We start from the raw sequence: 26680 nt of genomic DNA, 5'->3' as shown, positions 1-26680 counted from the left end.
AAAAAGCAGGTAAAAGACCTTACTTATTGTTATGTTACATAAAGCAGGTAAAAGACCTTACTTATTGCTAAATAACAAAGCCTGTAATTAATTAGAGTAATTTTTAATCGATTGACAGCACTAGTTAAGATAAGATATCTTTATTGTTGAAATACCTGTTGGAGCAAACCTGTAGATGATCAGTAAAAAACAAATACTAACACTAAACCCAAATAAACTAACCCTTACCAATACACAGATTTACACTTTGATCTAAGAAAATACAGTTAAATACCGTAATACAATATATTAGTGGTACTCGGCCTCGTTAGCCTTAAGAATCACATTGACCCAAAAAATATTTCTGCAAATATGTGAGGGAAACACAGTGACATGACTTAAAAATAATCATTTCTGCTGACAGTGTTTCCCTTTTTTAAATAATTACTTTCTCCAAGTAGGACCTAAAAGAGCCACATGTGGCTGGAGAACCTCAGGTTGAGTATCACTTGATATAGAATGAAGTTTGAAAGTGACGGGTGCTAGATAGTTCAAAACAGGTTAGGAAGTAGGAGATGTTTACGTTATGTGGCTCCAGCAACCAAACGTTAGCACTAGCAAGGGATTTGGGTAGCGCTAAATATGGAATATATTTTGTTTTGTTTGGTTAGGAAAACTTTAAATCTAAGTTTTCATAACAGTATTTCGTGGATGGCATTCCTTAAAAGATAAAGAGCTATATGGAGGTTTGGAAGGCGTCCACATGCAAAAAAAAAGTTGAGATGCGGGATGTGTACGTGCGCTATGTGACTGTGATTTGGGCAAAGGGTCATTTTTTTTTCTCTCCTTGTTGAAAACATTTATTAGACGGCGGCTTGATAGCAGACACAGTCCATTTGTTTTCTGAGACGTTTTCCCCTCCGCTGTGCAGCTCAGCATCCTTCATAACTGGAGATCCTGCTGATGGCTGTGAAAACAACACACACACACACACACACACACACACACACACACACACACACACACACACACACACACACACACACACACTCACTGCTGTCCACAGATGGGTTCGTGCATGAAATAACACACTCGAGCGTTTTCACTCAGATGTACATGTTCTGTTTTTCAGCTCGTTCAGACCACAATCTGCTTGCACAAACAAACACTAAATGATGAATGGATCTGTACTTGTTAAATCAATGTAGACATATAGACATAGAGTATACCCTCTTTTTTTTATTGCTGCATCTTTGAACACTGACGCAAGTGAGAAGCAACAGCAGAGCAGGTTTTAAACTTTTACAAAGCAGCTCTCCAAATAAGCAAAAACAGTGAGAGAGAGAGAGGTAATGGAAACGGAGGGGCAGCCCGACATCCTGTCTGTTGGCCGCTCCGACACTCTCAGCTCCGGTGAAGTCAGCTAAACTCCTCTTGAACCAAAAAAACACTGGTACAGTACAACGTCCCTCTTCTGTCGGTCCAGTGTGACGGAGTGTTTCGCTGACAGAGGTGTCGGCAGCTTGGCAGGAAAGAGAGTCAGTGGCGCGCCATGTTTTTATAAACAACCGGTTGAGTCTTTAAACCCTCATTTTGTTTTTTTACAGTGCAACGTCAGTTACTGCTGCTGTGGGTATCACTATCAGTACTATAGTTACTACTACTCCCTATATACACTCATCGGTACACCTTGTCAGTACCGGGTTGGACCCCCTTTTTGCCTTCAGAACTGTCTTGATTCAACAAGGTGCTGGAAACATTGCTTTAGGGATTTTGGTCCATATTGCCATGACATCATCACACAGTCGCTGCAGATTTGTCGGCTGCATATCCAATGGGACAAATCTCCCGTTCCACCACATCCCAAAGGAGCTCTATTGGATTGAGATCTGGTGACTGTGGAGGCCATTTAAGTACAGTGGACTCAAGGGGGTTATTTGAGTTACTGTTGCCTTTCTATCAGCTCGAAACCAGTCTGGCCATTCTCCTCTGACCTCTGGCATCAACAAGGCATTTTCACCCAGAGAACTTAATATTTTTCTCTTTTTCAGACCATTATCTGTAAACTCTTGAGATGGCTGTGCGTGAAAATCCTCGTCTACACTAGCAGTTGCTGAAATACTCAGAACAGCACGTCTGGCACTAACAACCTTGTCGTAGCACAATTTGAATCCACAGACATGGACACCAATATTAATTCTACAATTCACTTAGCAGACGCTTTTATCCAAAGTGACGTACATCAGAGAGTAAGTACAACACAAGCAAGGATCTAGAAAAAAGGGAACAGTGTCAGTAAGAGCAAACGATCAGCTTTGAGTCTGATTGGACACACAGGTGCTGACAGGAAGTGACCAGAGGCAAAGCACAACATTGAGGGCAGTTCTTGAGAGCTCTAATCAGTATAGAAACCATCTTATAAGTCGTCATTATCAAACAAAAACCATCGTCACAACCATCATCATCATCATCAATAATATGGAGACCATCATCATTAAGTTAGTAGGTATTCATGAAAGAGCTGGGTCTTTAGCTTTTTCTTAAAGGCGCAGAGGGTTAATTCCATATTCAATATCAAGCAATCGCAAGACCAATATGAATATCTGCATAGACGACGTTACATAAGCCAGACAACACTTTTAAAATACATTTTGAATCGCAGACACACAACAGAGCGTTTCTTGCATCATGGCCCGAGTTTCCCATGCGAACATGTTTTTACAAACAGTGAGTGATTGATGGGCAGAGGGTCCATGTTAAGCTCCGTGGTAAAGAAGACAGAGACCCTCCGCTATTAATCTCCCAGTGTGTCTTTGCTGAGGACACTGGAGCCAGTCAGAGAGTATTTTTCTGTCTCCTGACCTTGTATAGGTGACGTAGATGTCCTGCATCATTGGATCATATCATGCACTAACGTCTCATACGCTCAATTTCCAGCTTTAAAAAAAATAAAAAAATCATATTTGAAAAGTCTTTGTAGTCTGAGAAGTATAAAGAATACTAAAGACGCATTATAGGAAAATGTTTCTTTTAGGAGTGTCTCGTCCTCCCTTCCTCTCACATTTCTCCCCATGGTCGTCCAAGCCAAACAAGCTTGCAGCAAGTGTGTGTGTGTGTGTACAATTTGTGTGTGTTTTTGTGAAGCTGGACAGCAGGAGACAGAGCACTGGGTTCATGGGAATACATTGCGGGTGTGTGTTAAGTAACTTTTCTCATGTTGTGCTCTGTTGAGACCGGAGGTAAGACACTGAAAACTCATCGGAAATAATTGGAAACAGACACACACACACCCCAAACAGACACACACACAAACGCACTTTCAACAGGGCTTTACCTTTTGTATGCATGGACCACATTTTACACACAAACACACATGCATTGACTCACACATTTATACAGAGTTATTAAACGAAGACAGAGTCGTCTTTGTCTTTCAAGTACACAAAAGTGGACTGGAATACGCTTTGGCTCAGCTGTGTGTTTGTGTACATCTGTTCAGGCCGCTCTGTATGTGTGTGTGTGTGTGTGTTGTGTAATAAGCCATCTGAAGTCTTCTCTAATGGCCCTCATCAAATCCTTGACAGAGTTCCAATCGCAAAAAAAGAAGAGATCCCTGTCTTTCAAATTACCAGACATTACTGTGGAAATCATTATGGGCTGCTGGTTGCTCAAACGGGTATTTTGAGGAAAGCTAATGGTGCTTTTTTTTTTTCCATTTACCTTCAGGTCTGAAAAGATGAAATTGAAGTTGTGAAACAGCAAAAAATGAATCTGCTGCTTCACCAGTTTTATGACCTGCGTGTTGGTCAGTGGATGTCGGGAAACGTTTGGCTTGGTTTTTTAAGAAACTTGTTAGCAGAGTTTAGAACTCATTACATTATGAACAATCCCAATCCAACTCACAAAGAAGCAATAATATTGATCAAATTGAATTCTTGTATAGTTTGGAAATATACCCAGGCATATAAAGTGGTATCGCTTGTGGACATGATGATAGAAAAACTGGACTATTAGTCTCAGGAGAGGTCTGCGCTCTTTAAGTGGACTTAAATTAAATTATTCTATCAAACAAATTTACCAATCATTATCTGATTACGGCCATTTTTATTCTCGGAAAATTGAAACTCTCAGGCATTGGTCTATTTTTGAGGCAGCAGGAACTTCCTCATAGTTCTAGGAACTGTTGGGGACCCTCCTCCTTTCTTTTTTATTAATTCTGCACCACAGGAACTATTAGGCAAGGCAAGTTTGTTCATAAAGCACATTTCAACAACAAGGCAATTCAAAGTGCTTCAAACAAGACATCAAAAGCATCAGGACAATTATGAACTCTTTTAGTTCCTGGAACCCCGTTTAGAGGAATGTTTTTAGCTCCTGTCAGAGTAGGTACCATGGTGTAAAGTTCTCAGGGAACTCCCAAGTTCCAAATACCGTTTGGTCTGAAAACACCTATGGGGAGCTCAATTTTCAGACAGATATCATTGTGAAATCAATTAAGCCGGTTATATAGATGCACACTTTGTAATCCACAAAAACTCTGAAACAACAAACTTGAGACGACTGTAAAAATGCTAAAACATACACCAGGAATACCACAGGCAGATTGAAGTAGGCATTGTTAAATTATTGCTCATGTCTTAGAACTTTTTGTAGTATTGGTTTGGTCTTCCTTAAGAAATGAAATTTGCTCAGATGTCATAGAAATACCGTAGTTGTGCATATTTACTACTGATACCATACTTTAGTGTTGTCGTACTTGAAATCAGTCTTGGTGTCAAGACAGATTGGTCCACTTTTTGAAGGTCTCGTCTTGGAATAGAAAGCATTTTAATTTGGTCTTGTCTCGGCCTCAGACTGGGGGGACCACAGTTTTTAGACCACCACTGATTGGCTATGTTCAAGGCATTGCTGTGATTAGAAGGAAATCTTTCTTTCTTAAACAACTAATAACTTTAAGTCATTTGTAGTTTGATTTTTTTCCCCTGGTTACGACGCAACCTTCCGGTGTTAGGGTCTAAATTAAAGACAAGCCTGCTGCACATAAGATGAGGATTTTTCATTGATATCAATGGTCTTAGTCTTGACTCGGTCTCGCCCCGCCATGGTCTCGATCCCTAAATGTCTCGGTCTTGGAGCACTATGGTCCCGGGTGTCTCTTGGCATCGGTTGGCATGGTCTTGACTACAACACCATACTCACTGTAGCATGTTGTGAATGGTGATGGATGAACTCTACCTTCCAAGAACAAATCAGAGGTCAAAGATAAACTCTCTAAGCTCAACTTTTGAATCTGATATAAGAACAGATAATTGGAAGCAAATTTTGGCCGTCTAACTTTAGAGACAAACTCTTGCACGTGTAGTACGGTTGGAGGAATCCAGGTGATTTTGTTTCAGCCCTCAGTCAGTTATTTGTTCTCCTGAGGAGTCCTTGTAGTCCAAGGCTTTCACAACAGTCACACCAATGAACTGACGCACTTGTGGTCGGACCTGGCCTCCAGAGTTTGTTTTGCTCTCATGGCACTGAGTCATGGCCTGAAAAGTTCCCTGGGAATGTGTTTGTTCAACTGATGAGCTCTGGTTTTCACTTCTGGGTGAACCCATTCACTGGATTTCCACCTGTTTTTCTTTTCTTTTCTCTTCTCCCCTCGATATTTTGGCTGGTTCTGTTTCTTGGAAAATGGTTTTCGACTCTGCATGAAATGCCAGGAGTCTTTGGTATTTGCTGAAATCATCTCCTCTTTATTTCGCGTTGGTGAGGCCCAGGCTGTCAGGAGGGACGTTTTGACTGATCTGTGGTTCTTCTTCTTTGTTCCACGTTCGTTTTCTTTTCTTTACATGAACCAGACTCGACTGTCTCATATATCTGTTTGAGTTAATGCAACTCTCAGACAACACAACACAACGAGCTCAGAGAATATATAAAACATGTGTCCATCTGAACGCTCTCACGTGTGTTTTTTAGTCACTGTGGTCCAGACTGGAATATCTCAAATATTGGACAGCTTGCCATAAAAGTTTGTACGGATATTCCCAGTGATCACAACAAATCCCGATGTCATTGAGAAAGCCTCGTTTTGTTTTTTCAGTCTTGTGCCACCATGAGGTTTGTATTTATGGTTTTGAGGCAAACATCTCTTAGACCTTTTGATGGATTGCCTCGAACTTTGGCAAAGCCATTCTTGATTTCGTTATGATGAACAAATGGAAATTGTGATCCTGAACTTTTTCTTCCAGTGCCATCATAACTCCAAAATAGTAATTGTCCAATTCTTTGGTTTATGACCAATACCTGGAAAGTTATACCAGAGTTGGGTTATATTGGTGACTCTAAATTACTCGTAGGTGTGAATGTGAGTGTGGCTGGTTGTCTGTCTCTATATGTCAGCCCTGTGATTGACTGGCGGTTTGTCCAGGGTGTAACCCCGCCTCTCGTCCAATGACAGCTGGGATGTTGTTGATACTGAAAGTTAGCATGAAGTTCAAAATCCAAAAAGTGCCATCTACTATGACTACTACCATGACTCTGTCTTTGCTGTTATCTTTACCACTCCAGCTACTTAAAGAGGATCAATGGGTTTCCCTGTGCACAGCTGGGATACTCATCAGGGACGCAGCTAGAGCATGATCTAATGAGCCTAAAAGAAAGACAAGGAGATATGTCTTTGTTTAGGAGAAATGTCTGATTTTAGAGCCTTTGATGTTTCCCGCTGTTGTGAATTTATAAGTCTTTTTAAGTCTGAAAGCCAGTGTAAATATTCATCACCACTCAGATTCACAATCCAACTCTTCATAGTACAAATGTTCCAGGAAGAGCAGCCGCATTCTTCACAAAAAAAAGGACAAAAAAGGATGAAATGTGCTTTGGCGTTTGTCTGCAGTGTCTCTGTGCAGATGTGAGGGATGAAAGTACGAGGGGAGAAAAGAAGAAATATTTAAAAAGCAGTAAATCAAGAGGTGGTAATGATAGATGTTGTGTTTTTTGTTTCTTCAGTTTTTTACAGAATATGGACCTGACTACTCGCTGGAGATCAGCCCAAGCTGTAGACCCGACCGTAACGACTCAAAACACCTGGACCAGGTCATCAGCACCATCAAAGGTTTGTGTGTGTGTGTGGATGAACAGGTGTGTCTGTTTGTGTCTGGGTGGATAAACAGGTGTCTGTGTGTGTGTGTGTGTGTGTGTGTGTGTGTGTGTGTGTATGTGTGTGTGTGTCTCCTTGAACCCTCGCTCACCTAAAGCCTTTCTGTCTCTGTGTGCTTCTTTTCATGTGTGGTTTCATGTGTCTGCTCTCGTTTCTATACGTCCCTGTGTGGGATGAAAGTACAACTTCTTCTCTTTTTTATCTCGTCCTCCCTGCATGCGGCTCTTCACATCCTTTTGTTTTTGTTTGACTGGACTGTCGACCTTTTTTTTTTTTTTAACCCACAACCTCTTTAGATTCAGAGGCTGGGTCTTGATTCATGTGGTATCTTCCCCTCTTTGCATCCTTTTCTTTCTATACATTCAACTACACATGTGAGAATGTGTGTGTGTGTGTGTGTGTGTGTGTGTGTGTGTGTGTGTGTGTGTGTGTGTGTGTGTAGTCATGTGGTTCAGCATGAAGTCGGGCCTTTTGGTCTCGGGCGCTGACAGCCCGCAGCACCCAGGAGAGATCCTTCATCGGGGGTGAAATTTAGGCAAAAGTTGAGAACAGTTTGAAGGAGTTGAGGTCAGGAGTACGCCTACGACTCCTGTTCATTTTCCGAATGTTAAACTTTTATAAAGCCACGGTTTTTTTTTGAGGGGGAAAAAAAACGAGTCTGCATTTGGTCATTTAGTGTCTCGTAAATGTTGAATATCCAGTTTGTTGAAGTGTGAACCACAGACCAACAGGAAGTCGTCCTTGCTTTCCCCTCAGTCAGTGAAATGTTTGATTCAACGCAGCAGTCATCCATTCTCCCATTGGAGCGAAGGTGAGAGGAATTTGTGCCATTGTTTGTCTGCAAAAAAAAAAGAAACGCTCCAGACACAGAGAGATGACTTCCAAACAAATGAGTGCAGAGCATTTTAGAGTCAAGGAAACATTGAACAGCGTTCTCAGCTGACTTGATTTAAGCCATGAATATTTGAGCAAAGTTCATGTGGGTGGAAATGCAGCAGATTGACATTGGCGTTGCAATGCCTTGTGGAACATGTAGTTAATGCTGGCATCACACTGCAAACGCAGGAAGTCGTCTGCATAAAAAACACATTTTTTTTCATCTCCATATTAAGGATCTTAATACTCAATCCACCACAGAGGAAAAACAGCTGTATCTAGACATCACATAAAGTGACCATAAAGAGTTGCCTCGGCAAGTTTCTGGTTGCGTCTAAATAACACAGCGTTCACTTTTTACTTTCCAAACTACAACTGTGTCTGTCGTTTCCATCTCACTTTTTTCGGGTGGAAAACTTCAGCTGAGTTTGAATGAAAATCCCAAACCGAGGGAGAAGCATGTGTTCACAAATTGTTCGCCCAATAGAGCGAACGTGGAATCCATTAGCAGCTAAATCGTCATTAAACGGAACAACTCGACTGATTGTAACAACGACAAAAAAACTCTGCTGGACGCTGCAGCGCTTCAATCTAAACAGCGTTAACTCCAGGTCACATCCTAATCGCTGGAGCAGGAGTTTAGAGTTTATATATACGGAAATTCATCCGGGCTGTTGGCTCACATTAAATCATGACAACAGGAGGGGTCGAAAGTATCATACGGCTTTTATTAGGGGCGACAGAGGGAGCTGGAGGAACGGACGAGAGGATGGAGGGAATAAAAAAAAGGAGGAGTAATGAAATACAGACGAGGAAAAGATGGAGAGAAAGTGGGAACACTCTGTGTGTTTGGCTGCTGCATCTGCTGCACATCTGCATTTCTTGTTATTGTCCCCGCAACTGCTGCAACTGCATTTTCAGTTTAACACTTCCACAGTTCCAGCTTTTTTATTTTATTCCTCGAATGCATTGGATTTCTTGTCTTTTTTTCCCATACAACACATTTAAAAAGTAGTGTTTTTGTTCCTTTTTTCTTCTCTGGTTTTGTCTCCACTGCTGGACAAACATGATCCAATTTTGCTCCACTGACCATTTCTTCATATGTTTCTAAATTTCATTTTTCTTCCTCTATTTCCTGCCTCCACTGCTTTCTTTCACTGACGTTTTTGATCTTTATTTCAACCTGTCACATCTATTTTATGTCTTTCTTTCATTTTTCTTCTCCTCAATCCTTCATTCTGTCACATCAGAAACGACTTTTTTGACGGACGACTTCACTCACCAAACGCTTCGCCACAAAACAAGCACACCAAAAAAGTGCATTTTTTAAATACAGGAGTAAATGTGCGTGTCAGTTTGTCTCCGTCCCTGATTAAATAAAGGTGTAGTACATGCGAGCTAAAGTCACTTTTGCACACACATGAACACAGAATAACACACACACACACACACCTCGAGGCAAACTTATCCACATGACATCATCGGGGTGGATAAGTGTTTCTCTGGTTTGGCCGTGCTTCTTATAAACACTGGTTTCCCTGAGAAACTCGCCAGTTTGAGTCTGTGTGTGTGTGTGTGTGTGAGTGTGCGCGCGCCCACATCTGCTCCGTGTGCTGGCACGAATACACCGTCAAGATTTGAATCTTAAAGAGGTAATCTCCAGAAATCGTTTATTTTTTTCGTCTTTGTTCAGCATGTGATATGTCTCAAACCAAAATGTTAAACAAGCACAAGAAGGTGAATCCATCGTTTACACATCGAAGCAATATGTATGTGGTGAGTGAATGTGTGACAGAATACCAATATGAGCATGCGTTCAAGTGCCATCTTATGCTAAGCTAGGCTAATCAGGTGCTTAGATGGTATGGAATGAAGCCAATGCGGAAGTGTAAAATCCTGAATTTCGTCGAATGTCCGCTTGAGACAGGCCGTTTGGAGATTTTCCCCTCATGTCATCACAAAGGGCAGTAGCCCCTCCCCCCAGGTGGGTGACACTCCCACAGCTAGGTGTTTGTTCTGCCCTCTGAGTCTGCCTTCTCACCGTAAACAATAAGACATGGAGCGAGAAAACATCAAGTACACCCAAGCCCTTCCAGAGAGAGGGGCGGGGTCAGACAAAGCTCATTTACATATTTAAAGGTACAGACACAGAAACAGCCTGTTCTGAGCAGGGCTGAAATAGAGGAGTTTATAGACATGATCAAATACAGGATCAGAGTGGATTTAGAACAAGAAACTTCACACACATGTCTTTGGGAGCTCTAAGACTTATTTAAACTGGTTGAAGAGGAGGAGAATATGTCACCTTTAAAAACATGTAGAAATATTTATTTCTGGCTTATAAGAGCAACACAGAAAGTACTACCCCCTATAGCAGGGTCTTTTTTTAGGTGTACATCTGTTAACCCAGATCTACATTTAGACCCTGGTAGATTTGGTGAAAACACACTTTCTGGGGTAAAGGTCTTCCGGTGGAAACTGTTCAATCGAGCCTTCCCAACCAACTCAGTTTATGTAGCAGAAACACGTCAGCTTCTATTTTTAGTCCCAATAAAAACTGGTCTTAAAATTTGCCTCTGACTGGTTTCGGGAATAAACTTATGATACACTTTGAAAAAACATTTACACAACAAATAACAATACGGCAGAATGAGCTTTTTTTTTTTTACTGTTTCTTAGTTACTCAGTCTTTCCTTTAGTCCAAACACACTGAGGCTTGTGTTAATTAAAAATGAGATTTTATTTTTATTAGGTGATTGTCGGATACGGCAGCAGCTGTCTGACTGTGTATTCACAACTCCCCGTGTTTACGAGGGTCTGGTAGCGTGATTTCCCCGGGGGGCTGTGTCTCTCTGTGTGTGTGTGTGTGTGTGTGTTCAGCTTCATCAGTGTGACGCGAGCGTGTGACTGTATCTTATCTGTGTGTGTCAGCATGGAGATATTTCAGCGCCTTTACGTCCCGCTACTCGCGCTCGTTAATTCTCCCCGCCGCCGCTGCTACTGACAAGCCGCTTGTCATGTCAGGAAAACACACACACACACACACACACACACACACACACACAGGTGCACACACCCTAGAGATTAAAATATATGTTCCGAGAGAGAAAATACACGTCCAAACTTAAATATGAGAAATACAACCATGTGTAAGTGTACTTCAGCCACCCACAGATGCTGCGATAGATTAACGGGAGCGGGTAGTAAATATCCGAGGCCTCCGCGGTCGCTCGTCACTTTAGCTGAATTTACCGTGGACATCTGGAAAGAGAAGAGAAGCAGAGAGATGGAGGAGAGATGAGAGGGCGGGGGGGGGGGGGGGGGGGTAATCTGCAACTACTTCCTTATTCATACTTTCAATTTATCTGTGAGCCTATAAAATAAATAAAAAGCCCCTCACTACTTTCAAAAACCAAAGTGAAGTCTTCAGACAGGCTTTTTCTAGCACATTACCATATTCAAGAACTCTCAGAGACGGGAATAAACGGTGAACGTCGACTTTTGTCTGAAACCACCAACATGCTGCCGACTTCTTTCTCAAACAGTATATACAGCAGACTTCTTACCTGACCATTAATATGCCGTTAGCAACATAATAAACTGCGGATCAGGTGACGTATTTCCAGTCCGAGTTGTTTGAAGATAGCATCAAGTAGGGCTTTCACACTAAACTCCCCCCCTCTTCCCCCGAGAATTCCCATAGGAGTTGTATATTTGAACTCAAAAAGCCGACTATTCTGCTCGGACTTCACCCGGAGTTTCTCCTGCCAGACTCTTTTTTCCGCAGCAAGTCCGAGTGAGCTGATGATGTGAGAGAACACAGTAGGATATTCTCCGGAGAATTCACCTCGAGCCAATGGGGGGGGGAGGGGAGCGACGTTGTCCGTGAAACAGCTGCATTAACTTTTTTTGTTTTCCGGTATGTTCTTCTCCGCTTTTTTGTTGATGGTGTGATTTCATAGAACTGCGCGTAGCATGGATGTAAAAGGCAAATATTCTCATATAGCGGACTCTGTTGATTCGTCCACTATTTCCGCACCGTTTTTTTACGTCAGGTCTTACTTCCCCCGTTTGAGAGGGATAGTCTTCCTCTGTGAGGTGTCTTCAGAAACCAACGGGTGACGTCACTGAGACTGCGTCCATGTTTCTTACATCTTGATGACTTCATTGTGGCTATACTCCACCAAGTCCAGTTATCGTGATTTTTTTTCTTTTAAATTCTGGGTGGGAATCTGTGCCTTGTGGCAGCATGTAGACTTAAGTGACTCAGGAGGTTGAGGTTGAGGTTTTTGTTGTTGTTGATGATCTCCACAACAGTTAAAAAACAAACCGTAGCCAACCTGTTAAGGTAAGTGTCTTCACCTCCTGTGAGATACAGACAGAGAGAGTGAGGTGGAATAATCAGCATCCAGGGGACAAACACGTCATGTAAACACAAGAAACAGTTTAGTGTTTCCACAGTGCTTTGTGATAAGGCTGTTATTGTTGTTGTTGTTGTTGTTGTTGTTGTCAGCGTGTGCTGAAACATGACAGGAGCAGAGTGACGGCTCCACAATGGTCGACAAACAGGACATCCTCCCTCACTGCACCAGGGCTGTGTGCTGTTTGTCAGAGCCATTACTCATCCAACCTGTGTGTGTGTGTGTGTGTGTGTGTGTGTGTGTGTGTGTGTGTGTGTGTGTGTGTGTGTGTGTGTGTGTGTGTGTGTGTGTGTGTGTGTGTGTGTGTGTGTGTGTGTGTGTGTGTGTGTGTGTGTGTGTGTGTGTGTGTCTGTACGTCTGTAAGTGTGCAACATGTAGATTTTTCCCTCAATAAGGCAATTTAACATAACAAAGGACAAACAAAGCAGCATTGTTCACAGTTTAACATGTAAAGAAAACTGACGACTAGACTTTAAAATGCAGCTTGTGTGTGTGTGTGTGTCTGTGTGTGTGTATGTGTGTGTGTGTAAACCAATCTGTGTGTCCTCATGCAAATGAAGTCACAGTGCTTAATGTTGTCATTTCCATATCGATTTCCTCTTTTGCATCCTTGTATATCTCCGACCAGATGTTATTTTGCATTTCACTGACACAATAGTGTGTCTGTTTGTGTGTGTTAGTGTATATGTGTGTGTTAAAATGTGTGTGCATGTCTCCTCCTCCTCGCTGTGGTTTGTCCTGGTGTCTGATATGTGTTTTTAGCCTCTTTTTTTTGTACCCACTTGAAGCGATGATTTTGACCTTTTTCCCTTCCTCCTGTTTTGTGTGTGTGTGTGTGTGTGTGTGTGTGTGTGTGTGTGTGTGTGTCCGTGTCCTTACATGTGTGTTTCCACTCCCCTGTACCCTCACCCCCCCTTCCCCTCCTCCTCCTCCTCCTCCTCCTCCTCACCCCTCTCATTTCTCTCTCTCTCTCTCTTTCTCTTGTTTACAGGGAATTTGAAGAATGTGGTTTAAGACTCAGCAGCCTCAGCCTCCTCACTCACACACACACACACACACACACACACACACACACACACACACACACACACACACAGAGTTTCCAAACCAGGTCGAGGCTCTGCGGCTTTAATGAAGACAATATGGAGCGGACCCCTTCGGCCCCGAGGCACTGAGCGAACGAGGGAGGGAACGAGAGAGCAAGAGAAGGTTTTGGAAAACATTAGCCGAGTGTTTCCAGGGGAAAACAGTTTAATAAGGGGGGGGCGGGGGAAGGGGGGGGGGGGGGGGGTTGGGGTGATGTGGTCGCTGTACAGTTCACTGTTTTTAATCCTTTTGTTTTTAAAGAGATCCTTTTTTTTTGTTTAAGAGAAATGTTCGTCTGCTCTTCCAATGAGAGAGTTTGTGCTGAGTTCAATGTGGCTTCGTAAAGTTTCTGAAAAGATGCATTTGTGTCCGGTCGATTCGTCTGAGACATTTTTATAAACGTTAAAACAGATTTTTTCAGGTGTCTGGTTTCACGTTCAAACCCCGGTGCCGCTGTGATTTTATCTCCCTCGGGGGGTCGGATAAGCTCCGAAACAGACAAGTTTTTCCTCCCAAACGCCTCCCTTTTTATTTATACTTTGTGTCCAGACGTTCCAGAAGTACGATGAAAATGAATGCAAAGAAACATTTGGAAGTTTACAAACAAATATACAGATGTTTTGATCTCTGGGCAACATCTGCAAATGAAACATCTGGATGGAGTTTTTGGATTTACAAACGGAAAACATGCAGGGAAAGTTAATTTTTTTTCTCCCCCCCCCCCATTGACAAGGCATTAACATGAACTCTAAAGGAGGTTTACATAAAAAGTCCCCAAGTGGTCTGGCACGACTCAAGACCAACAACAACAAAAATCAATTCATTTAAGGACATTAAACAAACATGGACACCGTTCAAGGACTGAAAGATCCAGGTTTTCTCTCAAGGACTAAATCCCTGAAAAATGTCATTTTCTTACAAACATCTTCAGCTAGTTTTGTGCATCTGGGAAAAATGTCTACAAACACAACCATTCTTTATTTCAGGATGTTTAAATGCCCCCAAAAAACCTTAAATCGTCACAAAGCATACTTGATTATTTGCACATCTTGAAGTTTTGAAAATGGAAACGATCCCCCCTCCAGATGTAGTTATTGTCACATTAAAACATCAATTCAGGGACCAAACATCTTCAGATCCTCCTCATAAAACTGAGGCACATGTTGGGGATCTGGACACGATGGAAACAAAAAGGAGTGCTAAATGTTAGCAGCATCACACACACGTCGACAAATCCACTTTTTTAAAATTCCGACTTAAATATCTGAAAGTTTGCATTAATCACTCCAAGTGTTTGAGGCCCCGTGTTCACCTCGCGTTTTGTTTCTGAGCGCCAGCGTTTTGTTTTTTTTTGCAGTTGTTTTCGATGAGTAGAGAGCGTTAGCAGCAGCTAGCGGCCGCCTGGAGATAAAGCATAGCGCCCCTCTCTCCCCCCCCCAATTCCCAACATATGCATGTGAAAAATGTCTGAACTCTTGAAATGAACCGCCAACAAACATGGCATGTTGTGCAGGAATATTCAAGCATCGTCTGCGAAACATGTTCAACAAGTCAAAGAAAGTACTGTAAACACTTTTATTTTTGTCATCTGTTTTCACAGAATCTTTTTTTTTTTTTTTTTTACTGTTTGCGTGTTTTGATGTACATACCAGGGGGGCGTTTTCTGAAATAAAAGACAGGAGGGCATGTTGTTGTCATGTGTCTTTGCCGTGTTTGAACGGTGATTTATGCCGTGTGGGACGCTTAATAGAGGCTTTAATGGAGAGAGCGTTTGAAAGAGGAACCACAAATGTCGGCCAGTTTCCTTTAGAAGTGATGTTCCTCAAATTAATGGCCCTGGAAATTCACACCAAATGTAGGAGTCACCAGTCAGCGCTGGCATGTGCTGAACAGAAGTGAGCTCCTTTGTGTGTGTGTGTGTGTGTGCGAGGATTCCCTGTGATCTTTATGAACACGGCTGCGGTCACCTCGGCGGTTTGAGCCCAACGTAGCCGAAGCAAATGAAACTCATTACGCCGTTTACGAGTTTGGAGAAGGAGAGACGATTGAAATTCTATCTTGTAAACTGGGAGGAGGAGGCGGAGGGCAGGGGGTTTACACGGTACCAGGCAGGGGGCTGTAAACATGAGAGACGTGAGAGAGAGAGACTGGAGTGTGTTTATGCCCGGGTTTCTTTTTTGTGCTCCGCAGAGTCAAATTAGTAAAAACTCAGGGGGCCTCCAGAGGATTCAGGGCACTGCTGGAATCCTTAAATCGCATTTTCTCAAAATAAAAGCAAAAAGATTGTGTTTCATTGTGACCCGAACCATCTTATTTTTTTTAGAAAAGCAGGATTTTCTTTGATTGTTTACATTTGCATTCCCATCCAAAAAACACCAACAAGAATTCCCAAAAGCTTGAAAAAGCAAAAGATATCTTGAGTTCACGTCTTTGTGTTTGCTTGTGGATATATATTTGTGGTTTCTAATACCAATGCTTTCCCATGGCCTCAGTCTCCAGAAACATTAAAAAAACACATTTTATGTTTTAGTATCCATGGAGTTAACATGCATGTTGGATGATTAAGCACCATCAAGATTTATGTCCAGTGCTAACATTTGGTGCCTTGTTAAAGTTAAAAAAGTAAGAAAACATCAATCCATGTACATCCACAAACCTCAAAAAGTGGGATGGACCCTGATCGAGTAATGTTTCATTGCTGGCCTAGTGGTTGAAATTACATGCTACGAGTATTGGATCTCTAAAAATGTTCAGAACTGAAAGCCCCCAATCCAGTGTCCCTGTACTTCCAGGAAGGCCGAATCAACAAGTAGGGACTTTTTGGGAAGTATAAAAATCGTTCACAGAACACATTTTGGACGCTTGACTCCTGTGGTGACTTCCTTTAAAAGTTCCTACTCCCTCAGTAAAGTTAATGTGGTAACAACACCACTTAATTGGTCATAAAATTCACAATCATAGTTCAAAGAGAAGTTCATAATTTGAAGACGATTTAACAAAACGTGTATTTTTCTTGTGGCAAAGCTTTCCTCCTTCGGGATACATTTTGTGTTATATAACTTTGGTCAACTTCTAACCCCTTTGCATGGAATTTACATTACCTACAGATGCAATAGTGGAAAAATGAAAATCCAAATTATACCAGCCATGTGATGTAACATATACTGTAAGAGAAAATCTGTCTTCCAACATTACAGCCAAAACAGAGGTCAAGCTGTCAGCACTGAGCTGTAATTTGTCTTTTGGCTCAACAGTCTTCCTCCAAACACTTGTGGATCAGTTTTTTCCTATTTGGAAACAGAGGGCAGCGCTGGAATCTATGGAATAAAAGTGTTTTACCAATCAGAAGGTGATGAGTTTTTAAAGCTCCACTGACTGTAGCTAGTTTTTTCTGTGACTCCGTCAGCTTTCTTAAAACTCAAAATGATCATTTTTTTTGTGAAGTCCAGGTTGATTACAAAGTGTTCCAGAGCCAGAAATGTCTAACTGGTTTTTCTTGGATCAACAGGTTCTCATTGACTGGATGTCTCCCCATTCTGGCTTTAATTGTGCATACCTTTATTCCCCATGAACAACACAAAAAAACTTCCAACGACTTTTATGCAAATCAGCACTGGGGCCTCCTTCACCACCCAGGAAGTGCTTTGAATAGAGTATCATCTGACCTACACTGCTGATTAGTTTAGATAAACTGAAGACTCGTCCTTCCTCTTCCTTTGTTTGCTTTTCTGGGGTTTCCGTTGGGTACTGGGTTTGCCAGTTGCACCAAACGTTTGCATAAGTATTGTAAAGCATTTTGACATACATGGATATATCTGAAAAAACCATCAGATTGTATCGACTTTGGGAGAAAAAATAACTTTTAAGAGTCTGAACCTTGGGGAATCCATTGAGTACGTCGAGGGTTTTGTCCGTCTCATATTGGAACAAAAGTCAAGTTTTGCAATTTAACCAATACAATGTAAATATATGTCTACTGAAATTGAAAGCAAAAACAGTTTTGCTTGTAAATCCTGTTGGTTAAAATATCACAAAACACTTAAATAATGTTAGATATTGGAATTGTCCATGTAATCGTTAGAGGTTTTATTGCCTTTTCAACCAACATTAGAACAAAAGTGTGGTTCTGTTTGACCAACATGCAATGATTATTTGTCTCCTGAAGTAAAAATACTAAACTAATTGTCATTTAAAGCTTTTGACAAACAGGGAACTTCAGGGAATCTACTTCATGAGAAAAGGGAAGTTTCCAGAGGTTAATCTGTGTCTCTTTTTTCGGGCCAGTTTGTCATTAAACCTTAAAGCTCAAACTCTGGTAGTTTGACCAACACAAGGTTGTCCTGGAAAGCTTGCTTGGGATTTTCCAAAACACTTAAAGTTGTATCAGCTCTGTGAGTAGAAGAGCATTAATCACTTGCTAAATCCATCGAGTTCCTAAGAGCTATCAGCACTTCTTTTGTCTCATTTCATAACCGGCAATTTAACCAACAAGCAATAATTGTCACAATGAAATGGAAAGGGGTTTGTCAGGTAAAGCCTGTTAATACGGGAGGTAGTACAAAACGGTACTGAAAGAAAGAGTTTTCCACTGCTGAAGTATTGGGGAATCCACGCCATTGTCAAAGGTGTCATCGCCCTTTTCAACCAACCACAAAACATTATTCCAGATCTGGCAGTTTAGTCAACATGCTATAATTACTCGTCTAAAGAAATGGAAATCACACAAGACGTTTGTCTAGTTAAGCCTGTTGAAATGACGGGGAACTTTCCAAAACACTTTCTACTTTAGGAGAAAGCAAAAAGTTTCCAAAGCTTAAACAATCAGAAATCAATGTCCCTTCTCTTTTTTTTTTTTTTAAAGGTTTCATGTCTTTCTTTTAGTCATCAAAAAGTCCAACTCTGGCAGTTCGACCAACATGCTACAGCTCTTTGTCTTGCTGAAATGGAAAATTACAAATGGCTTGTCTTGTAAAGTTTGTTGAAGTCTGGATCATTTTCCAAAACACTTCATTTTGTTTAGACTCCGGAAAGAAAAAAAATGGACTTTGAAGAGTTTAAATATTGGGAAATCCATATGTTTCATGAAGCTTATTGCCTTTAAATTGATCCCATATCCAATTACAGATCTGGCACTTTGACCAACATGCATCAGTTATTCGTCTTCTAAAATTGGAATCACAAAAAAGGTTTCTGTTGAAAGTCTTCTGCTGGAGAAAGTATCCAGAGAGGTTTTCCAAATCTGTTCTGTTTTTAATCATTATTTTAGTCCAACCTTGGAACAAAAGTCCAGTTTTGGCAGTTTGACCAACATGCTATGATTATTTGTCTGCTTAGATGGAAATCACAAACGGTTTGTTTGATTTGCATAAAGTCCCTTCCCCACCCACCTCTCCTCATGGGAACAAAGTAACAGGGGGGCCTACATCTATATATGTCCTCCTCCTCATCAACATGTGAAGTGTCTGCGGTCAATGGCGGAGGGGATTTACGCAGCACAATAAAGACAGATGCCACCTTTTATCTGCTTAACGGAAGAGAAGGCCGAGCGCGTGGCACTTGACCGCGCCGAAGCATGTTGTTGGCGCGTAATGACGTCCTCCCTCCACCGGACTATTGAGATGAATGGCGATGGGTGGTGAATGGACTTCAATGGAGCGAGGCGTGGGGGGAGGGATGAATTGGCGGTTCCCAATTGACACTTTTGGGTGGTTTTTCTTACTCCCCCAAAACAGCTTTTGTTTGTCCCTCGTGAATAAAATCCACCAAATCCAGCAGCAGAAGAAGCAGTGTTGAGCTAACCCTGGAGAAAATGTTATTACCGTTAGCCTGAAAAAGAATGATCAACTATGGAACATGATATTTAGCAACAAGTTGATTAAAAGTGGGCTTTTCGGCGGAGAATTTAGCCAATGCCAATAGCTGGCCCTTACTGGTAACATATATTTTTTAAGGTTTTGATTAACAGGCAGTCTTTTGTCAACTCCTGGACACAATATTCAACAAAATCGGTTTTCAGTCAGTAATTGATATTTCGCAAAAATCAGTAAGAAATTTGTTTTTTTGCCTCAAGCAAGTACAAGAAGATCCTGTTTTGTAGAAACATTAACAAATAACAGAGTGTTCTCAATTATCATTATTGTCCTTTTGTATTGTTCTGTTTGTAATGATGGTCTGTCCGTATTGATAACACTGATTATGTTGATTTTATATATTTGTCATACTGCTGTTTATTAGTGTTTTATGTTAGCTTAAATCCTAGCCTAGCAAGAATGTGTGACCAATTACAATCAAGCAATAGAAATGGGAAAATTGTGTAATAAAGAGGATTTTAATGATGCCATTAAAATGACGGGTTGTACGTTTTGATTTGTTAGGGATGTGAGGGAAAGTCATCAATATTTATGGGATTTTTTGTCTTCACATCAGCTTTTACTGAGATGTCACGTTTTATTTTAAAAGTTGGTAAATTAGCCGTTTATTGGAAGCACCAAATCCCAAAAGTATACACAACTTGCTCAAACATTATTTCCTGTGTTGCAACCACCGACCAGCCTGCCTCAATAAATCATTCTGAACAAATTCAGTGTCATCAGTGTCTCTAATCACACAAGGACATCTCAACAAAAAGAACATGTAGTTATGCAAATCATTCACAGACCACCTCTCTCTCTCTCTCTCTCTCTCTCACTCTCTCTGTCTCTGAGCGAGTGACACACACAAAGACAGATCTCTCTGAAATGGTCCATTTGATTCCTGATGGTGTTTGCTTCAGAATGAGGAACATCTGCCCTGCAGGACGGCAACATCCAAACTCCGGAGGCTGGATTAGAGCGGGATCTGGAACGGGAGAGAAATTTGGGATGACATGTTGATTCCAAAACAACGATTGGTGAAAAATAATCGACCCATTGAGAGCAGTCTGTCAGTGTCAGGGTCACATTTGAACAGTTCATGTGTTGGACTCCACACTTGGCAGGTGTTTTGTCAAGGACCCAAGTCAATGCAGTGTCCAATATAAAGTTGTTTGGATCTGAAATGTTGAGGATGTTAACCAAGGAAAAATCCAATAAATCAGGGCCACGCAAATATTGGAGGCATTGCAGGTCATTTCAAGAGATTCAGGATCTGGACATTTTCCTAAATTGCCTTTTAAGTATCAACCTCACAGTTGGAGGTTGTTTTTTTGTCAGACACTTTTACAATTAAAAATACTCAAAATAATTAAACTGAGGCAGGATTTTGCACTTCAGCATTGGCTTCATTTTTCGGAGGTTGCCGCTTAATTATAAAACCTCCTCACAGCATCTTTGAGTTTTCATTTTTATTCCTGTGCATCTTATTAAATAATAAAAAAAAAGTATTTGAAATGTAAAATGATTTGTATTGTAGCATGAAAAACAAAAATAGGGGAAAGCAAGCACAGTCAGTCGTTACACTTCATACAGATGAACACAGTTTCTAATGAGTGACCCTTTAATTCAACTTATTCCATCCAAGCTGGTTTGATGAGGCCACGCCCACTCATGTTCGCCCCAGCCAATAGGATGCACCCATTTAGAATCCTTTGAAAATCCAGTGCCTTGGTTTTGGACTTCAGCATGCCCAGACACACACACACTAACACACACACACACACACACACACACACTGAGGCTGGTCAGTGAGGAGAGAGAGAGAGAGAGAGAGAGAGAGAGAGAGAGTGAGAGAGAGAGCGCGGAACAAAATGCTTTTTATTCAGTAACAGGCTCATTGAGGAGCTGACAGACCCCTCCAGAGACCCTCCAGAGACCCTGCAGAGCCTCACTTAACAACACGCTTCATTCCTGCTGGAGTCCAACCAGCCGCAGTCTCCGGGTTTGTCTCTCTTCACTGGAACACCTCGGGACTCTGCAGACTTTGAAATACTTTCTCTTGGACTGCACCGGGCTTTTCTCACAGGTTGGTAACCTACTCTTTTTTTTTTTTTTTTATATCTGTCTTTGCTGTTGACAGGGTGTGTGTTGTCAGTGTGTGTTTCTGCTCTTAAAGTGTTCAGTGAAAGTTTCTCCTTCTTCTTGTCTGTCAAGTGTTTACATAACATTTCAAATGAGGTCAAGCGTTTTTTCTGCCTGCAGCTGAAGAAGCTTCTGTTTGAGCCCATAAATGTCACATTACCATCTTTCACACATCCTCTTCGAATCATCTTTTTAAATGACACTGGGTTGACATTATTGCGAAGACACACACAAGTGGAGTTAAATGGAAAGATGTGTGTTTTCTTTTCATTGCATAACAACAAAGTTTTGGAATTTTTGCAAGTATGTATTTTGTGATTCTTACTTTAAACATCTCCTAAATCACTTAAAAATGTCATTTTTTTAAAGGTGCAGAAAATGAGTGAATGCGTCATGCTGTGGCAGCATATGGTCCGTGTGTGTGTGTGTGTGTGTGTGTGTGTGTGTGAGTGTGTGTGAAAGGGAAAGAGAGACAGACTGACGTTTCAATTTGCTCGTCACGCTTTAATTGTGTAATTGAAACCTCTGTTGTCGGCGGTGAGAGAGAGAGAGAGAGAGGGGTGTGTGTGTGTAATTGAGAAAGTGAAGAAACTTCCCTCCATTGTTCTTATTTGTCATCCTAAGTTTGCACAATTATCCTGTTTGCTATCAATATGCTGTGTATTCAGTGTTAATTGGTCACTTAGTTAAACACTGAGGTCCATTAGGAAGCTTCTTTTAATCCCTCCATCAGGACTTGTATGAATCTCTCCACTGGGCACTTTGTGGGACTTCAGTTTGGCTGAAAACAGGTTGAAGTTGGGTTTAAATGTCTTGGATCCAATTTTAGAAAAAAGTTCTGCATGCTGTTCAGCTCCCTGTGTGCGGTCTTATTTAACCAGGGCAACATTTTGATCAGAAAAAACCTCTCTGAGTTTTCTCTTGGACCTAATTTTAACCATTTTTTTTCAACCAGCCAAAAAATTATTATAACGTCAAGGTGTCGGAAACACGTGTTCGTCTTCAAATCTTAAACACCTTGTTCATTTTAGCATTGAAAATGATGATTGTGGCAGCATTACTCCAAAATAGTTTTGCGGGGGAGGGGCTGATGAAACCAGTCCATGCAAAGACTTAATTCAAAGCTGTTTTATTGTTCATACAGAAATCAGAAACACAGCGCTTCATGGGATGTGTGACATTAACAGAACGGTTTAGAGACTTTGTAAAGAGTCTAGATCCAACAGAAAGGTCCATTAAGGAAATTAGTCATTAAAGGACTTGTACGAATAGCCCATGTTTGACTCGCGCAAAGAATACCAAGAGAAATTAAAGAAAGTCTCCCTACAGACTGGAATTAAAGCCTAACATTTGTGAACTAGGCTGGATATTTTGTAACATATAACATGTGTTATATATATTTTACAACAGGTGCAGGTGACATTTTCTGTTGACAGTTCAAAAAATCAGTTAGCAGGCTGATTGGCTAGTAAGCGAGCTCAGACCATAGACTGTAAACAAACATCGACGACAGCCTGAGTGATGTCACCCATTGGGGGGGGGGGTCTCCATGCTGGAAATGCTGTCTCAACCTAACTTTCAGTCAACCCAACGACAGGCTGAGAGCTGGTGCTGAGGCAAGTTTTAAACCTCCTGACAAACAGGTCAGGTCAGCCGTGCGCCTTTATTATCAACAACTCTTATCCTAAAATCAAAACAAATTAGTTATAAAAAATGTCTTCCCCTGAACAGTCGGTAAAGACATGAGCTATTCACACCAATTACATTTTTGAACCAGGCTGTAAACATGTTAATTTCTGATGTGAAAACAGGCACTTTTTGAATGGGTGTGTATGTGACTTCCAGGGCTTCTGCAGCCAGCCTCTAGTGGACACTCGAGGAACTGCAGGTTTTTTTGCACTTCCGCATCGGCTTCATTTTTTTCAACCCCGTAGAGGTTACCGGTTGGTTCAAATATCTTGTTTATCATATTGCTTTAATTCATCACAATACAAAGAAGTGTATGTCTAGCTGATGAGAAATCAGATACAGAAAATCTTCAAGGCCTCATATTCGATAAAAAGGATGGGATCGCTGTGGCAAAAATCAACTCAAGCAGACTTCTCAGTTCGACTGTCATTCTCTCACAATATTTACCACATAAAACATCCGTGTAATGAGCCATTACTCAAAGATCCAGAGAAGTAATGGGCAGCATTATCAATAATCTCTGAAGTCGTTTTTTAAGCCACATTGCCAGTATAATTGATGTCCCACCTTTTTGAATGATAATGATCTTTGCTGCAAATATTGAAGGTAGAATCCATTTTTAGAAATCACCTTTGGCTGTATATTAGCTGATTAATCAATATGATTACAGTTGGCCGTTTCAGACCTGATACACACACAGAGAAGTCGTAACTGTCGGAAATTTGGAGCGTTAATCTGGCAGGGAGAGCAGACCTTCATGCCTGATAATTAAAACAAATGAAGACTTTTCACAGCCAAGACAGCCGCAGCAGCACAACACACCACTAATGAAATCTTTTTTTCAGGGAAACCATAAGTGCTGGCTGATTTCACAATCTCATAAAAAAAAAAAAAAGTGTTGGAAGAAAACAATGAGTCAGGTCAGCTGTGAACAGGAAAAAACATTGGCGCTCCTCCAGCAGCTTCTCACAGCATCCTTCCTACCTCGGACCGAAAACGTCTGAGAGGAGAGGGGCGAACGCTTTGGGTGTTTTTTTCCATGTCAAATCCATCCTCGTTTCAAAGACTGAAAAGAAAACAGGATGCTGCAGGGTTCTAAAATACCGTTTAGTCGACTAAGAATTCTGTGGAAGGATTTTTATTGCATGCATTTTCTATCCACTTTTGTTATATAAATAAGAGTCAGGTGTTTAGCCAATGCAGAACAATTCAAACTCTGTACTCTGTGCATACATTGAACATTCACACAAAAACAAGTGGATGGAAACCAACAACCTGGCCGCTGTGAAGCACTAGTTTGTGCTTAATTTTCTCAAGTGTGGAAAAGTATCCACGTCCAACTCCAGACTTTATTTTGAGCCAATTGGACGCATCTTAATTAGTCAGTGGTGGAAGTATTTTTCTTTGCCAGAGGTTTTAGTTAATGCGTCTTTAAAATGCAAGATGTCTGTTTATTATTATTATTTGTGTCATTTTTGTGTGTGTGTGTGTGTGTGTGTGTGTGTGTGTGTGTGTGTGTTCTTTTCCATGCCTGAGAGAAGAATGTGTGCAGCCCAGTTTTTTCATTTGTTTTGTTTGTGTCTCCTGCGGACTCGATGTGCTGCTGAAGCCTTGCTCTGCAGACACACCGTGTGCAGCCTGGTCCTGACAGTAATCAGTCAATGAATAATGAAGAAACACGCACACATAGACCTGCCACTGACAGCTGTTTGGTATCTTTGTGTGTGTGTGTGTGTGTGTGTGTATATGTGTGTGTGTGTTAACTCTATCAGTCGAGTGCAGCTGCATGCCTGCCTGTAGCAATTATGTTCTCGCTAAATAAGAGCCGGTGCTGGGAGGAGGGGTGTGTGTGTGTGTGTGTGTGTTTGTGAAGACAGACACATACTATTCAGCGATTAACTTACTCAAAGAGGACAGCCGCATGATGTGAGTGTGTGTGTTAGGGCACACACACATGCTGTTTGAACCGTGTGTAATATAAACCAGCTCTGGGACTTAAACATGAGCCTCTATAGGAGTCGCTTTGCAAGACGCACACATTCAACCTTTTTTTTTATACCTCCACACACATTTCAATGACTTTTTCTCAATGTGTAATGCTCCACACAACACACACTTTTTTTTCCATTCACAGATACACACACACACACACACACATACACACACACACACACACACACACACAGTCAGACATATGCTGTGTTCTCAGGGACCTGCACTATGTGACCCAATCGCTCTTTAAGATCCTCAAAGGCTCTGTTGTGTTACAAACTCCATTCACACACACACACACACACACACACGCACACACACACACACACACACACACACACACACACACACACGCACGCACACACAACAGACGTAGACCTATAAACACGCTCTAAATCCTTTGGTACCCACAGGCCTTCTCCCCCGCAGCCTTTTCATGGTTAATTTGCTTCTCAATAGGTCAAGAGGAAAAGCAGACATCAAGCGAAAACACACGCAAAAAAATCAAGTCTTTCTTGAGTCATGCGGACGCCCAGGCTCCGAGGTCGACTTGTTTTCCCAGACAGATCTGACTCTGATGATTGACTGGGTCATAAGAACACGAGTAAAGCCGCTCCTTAAGTCAACAACGCTGTTTCTTGTTGCGGTATGAAGTAGCCGCTTGTTTGTGCGGAAAACACTATTGATTTATTTGTCAGCTGCTCTTTCATTGACAAATGTTCAACACAAGCCAGAAGTGATTTGTTTATTTTCTCCAGAAAGTGTGTTTTCTTAAAGACACTGACAGACATAGACCTTTAAGTGTCTAACCCAGCATTTAAGCTAACACAAAGAACTACTTTGCAGTTTTTTATTCGTCATCAAAAATGAAAAAGATCCAAAAGTTGAAGAAAGAATAGACTGAAAATAGTTTTCTCAGAAAACAGATATTACTTCTGCTACAGTCTGGAGGTTATTAGCCTAGCCTAGCGTTAAGACAGGACACAGTACAAACAGTTATCTTTAAACAGGGAAATGTTTGTTTCCACATCTTTTATTCTGTCTAACATTGTGTGTAGGTAGATTTTATTTATTTTTTCCCTTTCATTGTTGAATTGATCTCTCAAAAATGTCAGATTATGCTTTTCTTGGGAGTCTTGTGCTTATTCATTGGATGACTCGCCCACCTTTTTAAGTTACTTAAGTGCTTAAACACTTTGGCTAGCTCTTTCCCCTTGCTTTCAGTCTTAATGCTAAGCTAAGCTAATCGCCAACTGGAAATATTACAGACAGTTAAGAAATTAGTATCCATCCTCTTGTCTCATTCAAGGCAAGAAATTGAATTCCTCAAGACGTCCAACAATCTAAAATATTTTGCCATGCTTGAATATTTTATGAAAATGCAAGAATATGTTGTGTTTAAGTTGACATTTAGCCTGTTGCCATTTTGTATGTCATTAATTTAACCAAGCAGCCAAATGCAGATGAGAAGCAAACCTCTCTTGGATACCTGTTAAGTC

At 41.2% G+C, this 26680-nt stretch overlaps 1 protein-coding gene across 1 annotated transcript in view; it reads left to right on the top strand.

Moving 5' to 3' along the window:
• The window catches only part of hdac8 (histone deacetylase 8), a 37751-nt gene extending 17666 nt beyond the window's left edge, over positions 1-20085 (top strand). The window contains exons 10-11 of the mRNA XM_065950257.1: positions 6973-7078; positions 13412-20085. Coding sequence (XP_065806329.1) covers positions 6973-7078; positions 13412-13434 — 129 coding nt within the window. The 3' untranslated portion in view covers positions 13435-20085. The remainder of the gene's footprint in view (positions 1-6972; positions 7079-13411) is intronic.
• The last annotated feature ends 6595 nt before the right edge of the window (positions 20086-26680 follow it).

The sequence above is a fragment of the Labrus bergylta genome, chromosome 22 (assembly GCF_963930695.1).
Source record: "Labrus bergylta chromosome 22, fLabBer1.1, whole genome shotgun sequence".
NCBI classification, from domain to species: domain Eukaryota; kingdom Metazoa; phylum Chordata; class Actinopteri; order Labriformes; family Labridae; genus Labrus; species Labrus bergylta.
This window is presented reverse-complemented; position numbering and strand designations above follow the sequence as displayed.